This window comes from Capricornis sumatraensis, chromosome 1, assembly GCF_032405125.1.
Source record: "Capricornis sumatraensis isolate serow.1 chromosome 1, serow.2, whole genome shotgun sequence".
NCBI classification, from domain to species: Eukaryota; Metazoa; Chordata; class Mammalia; order Artiodactyla; family Bovidae; genus Capricornis; species Capricornis sumatraensis.
Genome location: NC_091069.1, coordinates 213,786,290 through 213,800,272, shown reverse-complemented (window position 1 = coordinate 213,800,272; position 13,983 = coordinate 213,786,290). Strand labels below are relative to the sequence as shown.

Here is a 13,983-nt window from a genome sequence, read left to right as displayed (position 1 = left end):
AAAGACTCAAAATCTATGTAAGAAAGTGAAATATGATGGTAATATGAGACTATAGAATCAAGGGCCAAATTATATATATATATATTTTAATCCAAAATCTATGATACAGATACCAAATATTAGGTGTAGTCTGCTGGCAATAAAGAAATGATATTTAGTTTCAGTGAAGAAAAAGTGTGTGTGTTGGGGAGATGGGGGTATGTAATGATACAAGTGCACTTATATACAAAACGGAAGCAGACTCACAGACATAGAAAACAAACTTATGGTTACCAAAGGGGAGCAGGGAAGATAAATTAGGAGGATGAGATGAACATATACTCACTAATATATATAAAACCAACAAGGACCTACTGTGTAGCACAGGGAACTAAAGTCAGTATTCTGTAAAAACCTATAAGGAAAAAGAATATATATACACACACACACGCATATGAGCTTCCCTGGTGACTCAGACAGTAAAGAATCTGCTGCTTGCAATGCGGGAGACCCAGGTTCAATCCCTGGAAAAGGGCATGGCAACCCACTCCAGTATTCTTGCCTGGGGAATTCTGTGGACAGAGAGGAGCCTGGTGGGCTACAGTACATGGGGTCACAAAGGGTCAGACATGACGGAGCGATTAACACACACACACACACATATATACATATACAACCGTATGTACATACATACAGATATATATATGGTGGTTTAGTCGCTGAATTGTGTCCGACTCTTGTGACCCCGTGGAGCCCGCCAGGCTCCTTTGTCCCTGGGATTTCCCAGGCAAGAATACTGAAGTGGGTTGCCATTTCCCTCTCCAACATAAACACACACACACATACACATACATATATCTTATATGTTTTATACCTCAAACCAACATAATATTGTAAATCAACTATACTTCAATTAAAAATTAAGTTAATTCATTAAATATATTAAGCAAAAAAGAAGGAAAAATAGAAAAAATGTATGACCATCCAAGTGATAACTAGATTAAGCTCCACTTTTTTTCCTCAGAATCTAACATTTTATAATTTCTTTTAATACACCTCAAACATTTTCTGTATCAAACAGAAAATGTTTGCTCTTGCTAAGATACATTCTTATCCCTGCCGGTTAAGATAAAAGCGCTCCTCAGACTTCAGCTGTGGGCTTCAGCCAAGGGGCACTGAAAGGGGTGCTCAGGAGTGGAGGTGTCCTTGGTCAAGATCTGTGTGTGTGTGTGTCTGTTTAGGAAGGGCCTCTGCCAGCTGAGCTGAAATAACAAAATCATCTCCATTTCCCTCGTTTTGAGGGAAGCACTGCTTAAGTATCTTAAACAACCAAAATCTCTGACCACAAGACCCACTACTTTGCTGTCCTCTTCTGAGTGTTGAAGGAAGCAAGGACCAATTGCCTCTTCTTTTTGAGATGAGCAAGATCATTGGTTAGTTTCCAGGAAGCCAAACCTGAAATAGGAGCAGAACCCTTTTCTGTCACTGAGGCAGACTTCCCAGTCACTGTAAACCCTTTCTGTAGGGGGCAAGCCCCAGATAAAGGGTTTTCCAGTCTTCAAAATGGCCTGCCAAATACCATTCGTGTACCTTATCCAGCAGTTTTCAAGCTGCCTACTATGTACAGATCCTCCTGAACTGACAGGCTCCAGATTTTTCCAGTCGGTTTAAGCCTCTGCCATGTCCAGAGAAAGAGCTGCTTTGCCCAAACAGGTCCCAAAGCAGACAAGTGAAACTGTTTTCCTTATATGGTGAAAAGCGCCCTGTCGCTTTAAGGCCAAGAGATTTGGCTGCAGATGGTCCCTGGGAAGTTTGCAGGCAGCCCCATCCTGTGTCTGCTCCTCTCCTTGCAGCTGTGCAGGTGAGTTTCCAAACCTTCTTTCCCCAATTTGCCCTCTACAGTCTCTCTTCTGGCCTAGCCAGTTGGAAATGCCCTTACAGAGGGCTAGAGAAATTCAGGGTCAATAGAGATGGTGTTGTTTGAAGAAGTTTGAGCTGAAGGAAAAAAAAAAAAAGCTTACTAGCAAAATGTGCAGTAATGCAGCCAAGGAGGATGCTTTCAACTTCCAGTAGGGAGGCAGCATCAAGGTTACAGGAGGCCCTGAGGCTTTCCGGACCAAGCAGGGGAGGAGGGACAGACTCTAGGTAAGACCCTGCAGGGGTGAGTTTGGGCTTCTAAGCTGTAGAACCTGGTCAGCTGCAAGTCTAAGCCAGACGGAGGTGAGAGAAAATAATACTTCTGCAAATGCTGAAGGCTTTACAGGAGATGGAGCTACAGGGTTGACTGTAGAAAGTGAACGTGAAATGTTTGCAGCGTCTGCTGGCATGGAAGGCTGCAGCCTTAACCCTTAATTCAGCCTGGCTGATTAGCAAGTAGGATTTGACTGCACAGAGCACGGGCGGGGGTGGGGAGGGCTGTGTGGAGTATTGCAGTAGAGACTAAAACAAATGGATAAGACTGTGATCTATGATCATGGAACCGCATCTCAGTATCCCCACAGTACCACCTGCAGAGAAAAGAGCTTTTCTAAGCTCAGAAATTCTGTGTCATCCACAGGCAAAGAGCTGCAAGAAGTCTCATTTTAAGCTGCTTACTGCTCTGTCACTTACTAATTCAGTTTCCTGATTTCTTTTCTCCCATGGCCTGGAGCCCCCTAAGATATTAATTTGAAATTAATGAATAGAACTTTTTAACAGCTAGAGATGTGCTAGCAGAAGTGTGTCTGTGAGAGGCTGAGATGTAGTTGGGGATTGAGGTTGGGATTTTGTGGATAGGATGGCATAAGAGGAGAAACACTTGATGGTCATTTTACAATGTATGCAAAGCTCTTTAACTGAGCCCATTCATCAGCTACAGCCAAAATAGAAGTCCACCCAGGAATTTTAAAAAGAGTCATGCCAAATTATAGGATTGGGCTTGGCTTCCCTCCTGGTTGAGTCTGGGGCCATTCATCATTCAGAGGCCAGAGGTTTCTCTACAGTTGTTGTGTGGCGGAGTGAACCCGGAGGCTGGATTAAAATTCCTTACATACCCCATGCCTCTAAAAAATATTCATCTGAGTAGTCACTGAAGAATTTGTTTTATTATTAACTAACAAGTGCTCTATCTACTTGTTTTCTAAAGACAGAATGTCCATGATAAAAAGGTTTATCAACAAGGATTTGTTAGTGCAAGAGTTCCTCTTTTCTCACTTGTGATGGCTGGGCAAAGTGAGAATTTTTGCTTGCCGAAACGCTGATGTCCTGAGCAGAAAGTTAAATTTTGAGTTCATAATTTGGAAGAGAGCAGGGAGTGTGAGTATAATTTTACTTCGTTTGTTTCAAGTTAAATCCAGAAAGCAGTGTCGAATATACTGCTTTCAAATATGAACACTGCCAAGAAAAACAAAGTCTAATCCCCAAAGCTGGAAAATCTCTAAAAGTAACCGACTGTGATCTTATATAAGCTAAATCAAAGTGTTAAAAGGGAAAAAGATGTGGCTTCCTGAACATTGCACATATTGACCCTCAATCACACATCAACTAGAGGACATCTCTTAAGCAATTTATTTAACCTGTGCCTCGGTTTCCTCACCATTAAATTAGGCATTTCTGTGAGGGCCTTTCCAGTGAAACGGAAAGATCCATTGTTGCTGGAACTGAGCAGATCTGGGTTAAATTTTCCAGTCCCGTCATTTATTCCATAACCTTAAGTGAGTTACACAGCCAGTCCGAACCTTGGTTTCCTCATTTGTAAAGAGAGTAAATAATTAACAGCATCATCAGAATTAGAGGAACCTACCAGGACGTAGGCTCAGACCTGCATGTCCTTGGACTTGGAGAGCAAGACATTGTGAAAAGAGAAGGATCTACACGCGGCTAATGCGGAAAAGGACAAGAAGCTTTTTATTCAGAAGTGTGTCCAGTGCCATACCATGGGAAAGGGAGGCAGGCACAAGACTGAGCCAAATCGCCATGGTCTTTTTGGGCAAAAGACAGGTCAGGCCCCTGGATTTTCTTACACAGATTCCAACAGGAGCAAAGGCATCTCTTGGGGAGAGGAGACACAGATGGGGTATATGGAGAATCCCAAGAAGTACATTCGTGGAACAAAAATGATCTTCACGGGCATTAAAAAGATGGCAGAAAGGGCGGACTTAATAATCTATCTCAGAAAAGCTACTAATGAGTAATAGTTGTGCATTGCCTTGTTTATTACAAAACAGAAATGTCTCATGAGCTTTTTTATGTGTACCACATTTAAATAAACCTCATATAGCAGCATTCCAATCATGAATAGCTGGTAGGATATTTATTTTGGATAGTCCTGATTTATATAGACTGACTCATGGTTAAATTAATATGATCAGCTTTTTGAATTTTGATGCTAATGCTAGTTCAGCAAGTACTATCTCCATTCTCCCCTTCTAAATACATGACTGGACTTGATGAGTAGTGTTCAGCATTTCATAGAGATGGTGAATGCCATCTCAAAGCCTATAGGAAACTGGTTTTACATTTAAATTTATATAACTGATTACATTAATATATTTAAATATGGAGGATATCCCTTCACTGTGTCATAGAACAGCAAGACTCACCTGTGTTTCACACTGTATTCATTAGCCTGCTAAAGGCAAGGGCTGAAGATAAGCTGGTAATGTCCATTTTATCTTTTTGGTCTTAACTATTACCAATTTAATTAAAATCCCCTGTATCTAAAATGTTGCCTTTTATTCAATGAAAGGCATTTTAGTGCAGTTCATGTATAAAGCATAGAAAGAATATTTAATTATTTTCCTATTTCATAGGTGATCTATAAGGTCAAATGGGCTTCCCAGGTGGCAGGTAAAGAACCCACCTGCCAATGCAGGAGGCATAAGAGATGTGGGTTCAGTCTCTTAGTTGGGAAGTTCCCCTGGAGGAGGGCATGGCAACCGACACCAGTGATCTTTCTTGGAGAATCTCATGGACAGAGGAGCCAGGCAGGCTACAATCCATAGGGTCGCAAAGAGTCAGACATGACTGAATTGTCTTAGTACATATACAAGGTCACATGCTTTTAATATTTAGCTTCACGAGCTATAGTGGCAAACTTTGCTTTTGAATTCTTTACTAAGTCAAACTAAAGTTATAATTCAGAACTGTCTTTTAAATTGCTATTCCAAAACACATATAACTGTAGAATTATCATATGTGATTGGCAATGGTGCTTTGGCCAACTCGTTAGAAACATTAGAGGAGATATACAATCAACAAAAATTTATAAATTATGTGATCCTAAGGACTCTGATGCTGGGAGGGATTGGGGACAGGAGGAGAAGGGGACAACAGAGGATGAGATGGCTAGATGGCATCACTGACCTGATGGACGTGAGTCTGAGGGAACTCCGGGGGTTGGTAATGGATAGGGAGGCCTGGCGTGCTGTGATTCATGGAATCGCAAAGAATCGGACATGACTGAGCAATTGAACTGAACTGAACTGAAGACTTCAGATAATTAAAAACAAAACCACAGATCATAAATAAATTAGAGGAATCTTTGAATCCAGTAGAATCTCCATAAATATTATTGTTCATTATTTTCTCTATGACTTAGGAAACTGTATTGTTCCTTGCAGAGGAGGAAATGAGTTTTGAGAGCAGAAACCAGCCCTTTAGCACAACTTTAGAATCCCTGTTACTTCACCCCCTTCTCCCCACCCTCCTTCAAGAAAGGATGCCCAAGTCCCTAGAAAATCCATTCCTAATTATTAACCAGGCTCATTGCTCAGAAGTTTTTCTTAAATCAAACTCACTTCCCCCTATTTTGTGTTCAGAGATATGAATATTTGGTTGTTTCCCTATGGTATAAAGATAATCCATGGGCTTCCCAAGTGGCACTAGTGGTAAAGAACCTGCCTGCCAATGCAGGAGACATAAGAGACGTGGGTTTGATCCCTGGGTTGGGAAGATCCCCTAGAGGAGGGCAGTGCACTTCAGTATTCTTGCCTGGAGAATCCCATGGACAGTGGAGCCTGCCTGGCTACAGTCTGTAGGGTGGCAAACAATTGGACACGACTGAAACAACTTAACCACGCGTGCACACAAAGACAGTCCATACGCGTGAAGAACAATGGTAACCACCTTAGAATCTCAATAAAGGTGGCCTATCCAAAAGCAAGTTTAAACAGCAGTTTTAATGGATTTTTGTTATTGTTGTTATTAGAAGCCACATCTTATAAGTCGTTCAGTAATAACCAATTACTAATTTTCAGTAAAATCTCCTACCACATTCCCACCGCTGTCTTTAAGAATATAGTTAGTGCCACTCTAAGAGTTTAATCATTCACTGCAGTCCATTTAAGATCAGGGTTGCCATACCTGCAATGGGGCTGTGTGTAGTACACAATGTTAAATTGAAAACATTCCTTCCACCAGCTTAGAAAGGTGGTGATAAATAGCAGCAGCAGCAGAAACATTCCATTGGAAACACAAATCACAGCACATGCATTGGCTGGGAATTGAGAGCTGTCACTTTTAACTCAAATAAGGGTAGGTCACCCCTGTAGCCAGTCTTCTAGTGGTGGATTAACACTCTGTCAAGACACTGGTGTTTAGGATCTACTTTTGGCCACTTAAAGTAGCTGTGAGACTCTGGGCTAGTTCCTTTATGTATCTGAGCCTCAGGTCCATGGTCTGCCTCATGGGAATAACATTAATACTCATACACATGGTTGTGGGAAGAACAGGAAAGTTGGAAGTGCAGATACTCAATAATTATGTTGGATCTGAATGCCTGACATTTTCTAATAAGGTCCTTGTTCTTTAATAATAAGACATCGGCCATCAGTTCAGTTCAGTTCAGTGTCCAACTCTTTGCAACCCCATGGACTGCAGCAAGCCAGGCTTCCCTGTCCATCACCAACTCCCGGAGCTTATTCAAACTCATGTCCATCGAGTTGGTGATGCCATCCAACCATCTCATCCTCTGTTGTCCCCTTCTCCTCCCACCTCCAATCTTTCCCAGCATCTGGGTCTTTTTAAATGGGTCAGTTCTTTGCATCAGGTGGCCAAAGTATTGGAGTTTCAGCTTCAATATCAGTCCTTCCAGTGAATATTCAGGGCTGATTTCCTTTAGGATGGACTGGTTGCATCTCCTTGCAGTCCAAGGGACTCTCAAGAGTCTTCTCCAACACCACAGTTCAAAAGCATCTACTCTTTAGTGCTCAGCTTTCTTTATAGTCCAGCTCTCACATCCATACATGACTACCGGAAAAACCATAACTTTGACTAGATGGACATTTGTTGGCAAAGTAATGTCTTTGCTTTTTAGTATGCTGTCTAGGTTGGTTATAGCTTTTCTTCCAAGGAGCAAGCGTCTTTTCATTTCATGGCTGCAATCACCATCTGCAGTGATTTTAGAGCCCAAAAATATAATCTCTCACTGTTTCCATTGTTTCCCTATCTATTTGCCATGAAGTGATGGGACCAGATGCCATGATCTTAGTTTTCTAAATGTTGAGTTTTAAGCCAGCTTTTTGACTCTCCTCTTTCACTTTCATTAAGAGGCTCTTTCGTTCTTTGCTTTCTGCCATAAGGGTGATGTTATTTGCATATCTGAGGTTATTAATATTTCTCTCAGCAATCTTAATTCCAGCTTGTGCTTCATCCAGCTCAGCATTTCGCATGATATACTCTGCATAGAAGTTAAATAAGCAGGGTGACAGCATACAGCCTTGACGTACTCCTTTTCCTATTTGGAACCAGTCTGTTGTTCCATGTCCAGTTCTAACTGCATCTTCCTGACCTGCATACAAGTTTCTCAAGAGGCAGGTCAGGTGGTCTGGTATTCCCATCTCTTGAAGAATTTTCCAGTTTGTTATGTTCCACACAGTCAAAGGCTTTGGCATAGTCAATAAAGCAAAAGTAGATGTCTTCTCTGGAATTCTCTTGCTTTTTTGATGATCCAACAGATGTTGGCAATTTGATCTCTGGTTCCTCTGCCTTTTCTAAATCCAGCTTGAACAGAAATTCATGGTTCACGTACTAGAAGCCTAGCTTGGGGAATTTTGAGCATTACTTTATTAGTGGGTGAAATGAGTGCAACTGTGCGGTAGTTTGAGCATTCTTTGGCATTGCCTTTCTTTGGGATTGGAATGAAAACTGACCTTTTCCAGTCCTGTAGCCACTGCTGAGTTTTCCAAATTTGCTGGCATATTGAGTGCAGCACTTTCACAGCATCATCTTTCAGGATTTGAAATAGCTCAACTGGAATTCCATCACCTCCACTAGCTTTATTCATGGTGATGCTTCCTAAGGCCCACTTTACTTTGCATTCCAGGATGTCTGACTCTAGGTGAGTGATCACACCATCATGGTTATCTGGGTCATGAAAATCTCTTTTGTATAGCTCTTCTATCTACTGTTGCCACTGGTCATAGAGTTTGTCTATACCCTTTAGACCAGTCTGCAAGTATGAGTAGTGTCCAAGAATGTGTAAATTGAACTTTTAATAAAAACTAAGGTTTCAGATTTGGTGGAACCAAAGAGAAGCTGGTGCTGAGGCCATCCTAGATCATGCTTCAGGGGTTAACTTTGGAAGACAGGTTTAAGATCTGCTGGATCACACAGGGCTTTGGATAGATTACATTCTCTGAAAGTATTTTATAACTTTGACCCCACTAGAGGTACTTCTGTGTCTGTATACTGGCAGAAAGAGTTAGAATGGGGGAATGCAATGGTCTAGGTTGAGCAGGTGGAGCAGAGAAATCCTCATGGAGTTGGATCTCTTGACCCATCTTTGATGCCCCCTCCTTCCCACTGCCCCCAGGCATCTTGAGCTTGTCAGATGCAATTCTTTCATGAAATTACCAAGCTGGGGGAGCCTGAGGAAGTGTCTAGATCAGCTGCTTGCCTTCAGTCAAAGCTGCACTTGAAACCACCAAGAACAAGGGCCACCTTCCTCTGCTCAGAGAAGGAGCCTTTCCGTTTCCAGTCTGTGATCTCCCTGCATCTGGGCTGCGTTTGGGAAGCTATTCCTTTGGTTTGTACTACAAACCCATTCTCTCTTGGTGAGCTCTGAGTCTGTCCTTGGTTATAGCAAACTGCTATGCTAGCTGTGGAAGCGGCTGCTAGGGTGGGGCATGCTCATGGCCGCATCTTCGTTTAGGGGAGGCACTTCCTGTTTCCTCTCTGATTAATCACCAGGTGAGCACGCATGCTTCTTGTTTGACTTTACCACATCTATCCATCTCTGCTTTCCCTCTCCCTACTGCAGTGCTTCCCAAACTAGAGAGAGCATGCATCAGCAAGGCTTGTTAACACACACAATGCTGGGGTCCATCCCGAGTTTCTGACCTGTAGATCTGAGCTGGGGCCTATGTACAATTTGTTTAGGAACCACTCATCTAGTCCAACTCTCAGTCTCAATCTACTGTTTCCAGTAACCTGCACCACCTCCTGACTCCCAAGATAACATCTCCTCTCTGTTCTTGGGGGTTAAACAAAGCCTTCTCCTCACCACAGTTCTATGCTACTATTTAGCAAATTCTAATTGTAGCAAGCCTGGTGATAAACACTTTACTGCCATTATTTGTAATTTTCCCCAACAACCCTACAAGTTTGATATTATGAGACTAACAGAAAGAGAGTAAGTAACCAAGATCTCACAGGTGACAGAGAGCAAATGTGATATTCACATTCAGATCGATCTGGGAAGATTTACTCGTTCCACTATTCTAGAGCTGGCAAATAGATGTTTAACTTGTATGTCAACTCCAGTTCATTGCTAGTTGCTGCCAGAAACACTCGGTTGAGAGTCCCAGATGGAATGGGTGCTCAGCAAAAGGAGGTACTAAGATTGGTGAGCTGTACCTGCTGTGATGCAGGAGCGGAGAGAGAACCCAGGTGCCATGTGTTTGCTATGCCCCATGTGATGCCTTGTTCGTGGATCAGTTTTGTCAGCTACCAGAATCAGATGAGAGATGGGTATTCAGACTTGTTTCACAGAGAACAATAAAACATTTCCTTTTTCATCTCCTTCTCCAAAGGATGAATCTAAATTTTTGAGGCTAGATTTGAAAAGGTATAATAGCTTGTAAAGTAAAATGAAATCCAGTTAATATACATATAGCAGTAGCCACAATGGACATTTAGCCTCAAAGTGGTAGAAACAAGAGAATTTATTCATTATGTATGTCTCTGTATGTTATAGGGGCTTCCTTAGTGGCTCAGTGGTAAAGAATCTGCCTGCCAATGCAGGAGCCACAGGTTCTATCCCTGAGTCAGGAAGATCCCCTGGAGAGGGAAATGGCAACTCACTCTTGTATTCTCCCCTGGGAAATCCCATGGAGAGAGGAGCTAGGTGGGCTACAGTCAAGGGGTCACAGAAGAGTCAGACATGACTAACTAAATGACTAAACAACACCAACAACTCTGTTATATGTCTTTCGTTGTGACCTAACAGATCACCATGTCCTGAATAAGCCACTGTGACTTAATAAGGAGGCAATGGCATTTCTGGTTTTGTTCCTCCCTCCATCACTAATATTCAGTGTGAGACGTTATTTTTAGTGTCTTGGTACTTTATCTAAAAAATGAATTTGATAATGCTTTTCTGCTTCTTCCCAGTATGTATTATGTATGTGGTTAAATGAAAAATAACCTTATAGCATCTAATATTCAATCAACAAATATTTATAAAAATTTATCCCCAGGCTCTGGGGGTATAGCAGCAAACAAAACAGACTGTTCTCATGGAACTTACATTCTAGAGAGGGGAGACAGACAATAAACAAGTAAACAAAGGAGAAGATTGTGTATCACTGTAAGTATACATAGTGAGAGTGACTCTGTGTGTGTACTGCTATTTTAGAAGAGGTGACTCAGGGATGATATTTCTGAGGAGGTGACATTTATGATAAGACTTGATTGCCAACATCTGCTGGATCATGGAAAAAGCAAGAGGGTTCCAGAAAAACATCTATTTCTGCTTTATTGACTATGACAAAGCCTTTGACTGTGTGGATCACAATAAACTGTGGAAAATTCTGAAAGAGATGGGAATACCAGACCACCTGACCTGCCTCTTGAGAAATCTGTATGCAGGTCAGGAAGCAACAGTTAGAACTGGACATGGAACAACAGACTGGTTCCAAATAGGAAAAGGAGTATGTCAAGGCTGTATATTGTCACCCTGCTCATTTAACTTATATGCAGAGTACATCATGAGAAACGCTGGGCTGGAAGAAGCACAAGTTGGAATCAAGATTGCCAGGAGAAATATCAATAACCTCAGATATGCAGATGACACCACCCTTATGGCAGAAAGTGAAGAGGAACTAAAAAGCCTCCTGATGAAAGTGAAAGTGGAGAGTGAAAAAGTTGGCTTAAAGCTCAACATTCAGAAAACAAAGATCGTGGCATCCAGTCCCATCACTTCATGGGAAATAGATGGGAAAACAGTGGAAACAGTGTCAGACTTTATTTTTGGGGGCTCCAAAATCACTGCAGATGGTGATTGCAGCCATGAAATTAAAAGACGCTTACTCCTTGGAAGAAAAGTTATGACCAACCTAGATAGCATATTCAAAAGCAGAGACATTACTTTGTCGACTAAGGTCCATCTAGTCAAGGCTATGGTTTTTTCTGTGGTCATGTATGGATGTGAGAGTTGGACTGTGAAGAAGGCTGAGCACTGAAGAACTGATGCTTTTGAACTGTGGTGTTGAAGAAGACTCTTGAGAGACCCTTGGACTGCAAAGAGATCCAACCAGTCCATTCTGAAGGAGATCAGCCCTGGGATTTCTTTGGAAGGAATGATGCTAAAGCTGAAACTCCAGTACTTTGGCCACCTCATGCGAAGAGTTGACTCATTGGAAAAGACTCTGATGCTGGGAGGGATTGGGGTCAGGAGGAGAAGGGGACGACAGAGGATGAGATGGCTGGATGGCATCACTGACTCAATGGACGTGAGTCTGAGTGAACTCTGGGAGTTGGTGAGTGAACTCCTCAGGGAGGCCTGGCGTGCTGTGATTCATGGGGTTGCAAAGAGTTGGACACGACTGAGCAACTGAACTGAACTGAACTGCATGTGGAGAAGGAGCCAAACATGGCTAGTCTGGGAGTGGAACAGTCCAGGCAGAGAAAAGAGCCCGTGCAGAGATCCTGAGGTTGGAGGGAGGCAGGCACCAGATCAGGTAGCCTAGTGGGGATTTTCAGCTAGGGGTGATGCCGCCCTCCTTCCCCTGCCTAGACGCTGTCTGAGGATGTGCAGCTGGTGATTTGGATGCAAAGTACAGAGTTGAGGACAGAGCATTGTTGGCTTTTGTGGGCAGGGCCAGGGATGCTAAACTTCTTCCACTGCTGTGGATGGACGCACAAGAGACTTGTCCTGCTCTTCCTGTCCTCCACATACTGTCTCTGTTGAGAAAGCCTGAGGAGTTCCTGGGGTAAGAAGCTTAAATTTTATGCTGTGTACAGTGACAAGCTCGTGGAGAACTGTAAGCTTTAAAAGATGATCTTTAAAAAATAATTTTGGTTGAGAGGCGAGTGAACTGTAAGGATCAGAGGTGAAGCAGGGAGATTCAACAGGCAGCTATTTCAGTAATCCAGAGTAGAGGCAATACAACTGTGGCCTGTGCAGAGGAGTCACAGTAATGGTTTTGAGGAGTATTGGTTTGACCAAAATATTCATTCAGGTTTTTCAATATGTTATAGAAAAAGCCAAATGAACTTTTTAACTAAGCCTGTATTTCTACCTTCAAGAAGACTGCTTAAGTAAGTAAATATAAAATGTTTTTTCCCATGACACCCCCATGTTATCTTTTTAAAAATTATTTATTTATTTATTTATTTATTTATTTATGGCTATTCTGGGTCTTTAAGCATATTTAAACATATTAAAGAGCAGAGACATTCTTTGACAACAAAGGTCTATATAGTCAAAGCTATGGTTTTTCCAGTAGTCATTTATGGATGTGAGAGTTGGACTATAAAGAAAGCTGAGCACCGAAGAATTGATGCTTTTGAACTGTGGTGTTGGAGAAGACTCTTGAGAGTCCCTTGGACTGCAAGGAGATCCAGCTAGTCAATCCTAAAGGAAATCAGTCCTGAATATTCACTGGAAGGACTGATGCTGAAGCTGAAACTCCAATACTTTGGCCACCTGATGCAAAGAACTGATTCCTTGGAAAAGACCCTGATACTGGGAAAGATTGAAGGAGGGAGGAGAAGGGGACGACAGAGGATGAGATAGTGGGATAGCATCACTGACATGATGGACAGGAGTTTGAGCAAGCTCCAGGAGTTGGTGATGGACAGGGATGGACAGGGAAGCCTGGTGTTCTGCAGTCCATGGGGTCGCAAAGAGCCAGACATGACTGAGCGATTAAGCAACTATGCTGGTGTTTGTTGCTGCGCAGACTCTTCTCTCGTGATGGTGAAGGGCGGCTACTCCCCAGTTGCTGTGCACAGGCTTCTCACGGCAGTCGCTTCTCTTGCTGTGGACCACACGCTCCAGGGCACACGGGCTTCAGTAGTTCTGGCTCCTGGGATCCAGAGCCCAAGCTCAATCCTGGCGCACAGGCTTAGTTGCTCCACAGCATGTGGCATCTTCCCGGATCAGGGATGGAACCATGTCTCCTGCATTGTCAGGCAGATTCTTATCCACTGAGCCACCAGAGAAACCCTGTTATCTTTTATTTCTCCTTTAAAATTTTTACAGTTTTGGAATCTGCTGCTTTCCTCTTTAGCCATTTAACAGAATCTTTGTGGCACCAAATTACAGACTTTGCTCTTTCAAATGCAACTCCTTATCCTCTTGCTCTTTAACCTAGAAGATCTATGTGCATTTCAAGTTGTTCATAGCTCAGGGAAGTAATCTATTTGATTTGGGCTTGTAAAAAGAGATAAAATTACATGTGCTTCTTGAATAACAATATGTGATTTCTCTCTCTGAAGGGTCAATAGGAATTAGCCTACATACAGCATTTTATACAACTGATGCCTAATCACATGAATAACCGAGTTCACCTTTTTTTCTGC

The 13,983-nt window shown here is 42.4% G+C and overlaps 1 protein-coding gene across 1 annotated transcript in view; it reads left to right on the top strand.

The window, feature by feature from the left end:
- LOC138076698 (cytochrome c-like) overlaps nt 1–4,151 on the top strand; it is a 193,317-nt gene extending 189,166 nt beyond the window's left edge. The window contains exon 3 of the mRNA XM_068968981.1: nt 3,825–4,151. Coding sequence (XP_068825082.1) covers nt 3,825–4,151 — 327 coding nt within the window. The remainder of the gene's footprint in view (nt 1–3,824) is intronic.
- The last annotated feature ends 9,832 nt before the right edge of the window (nt 4,152–13,983 follow it).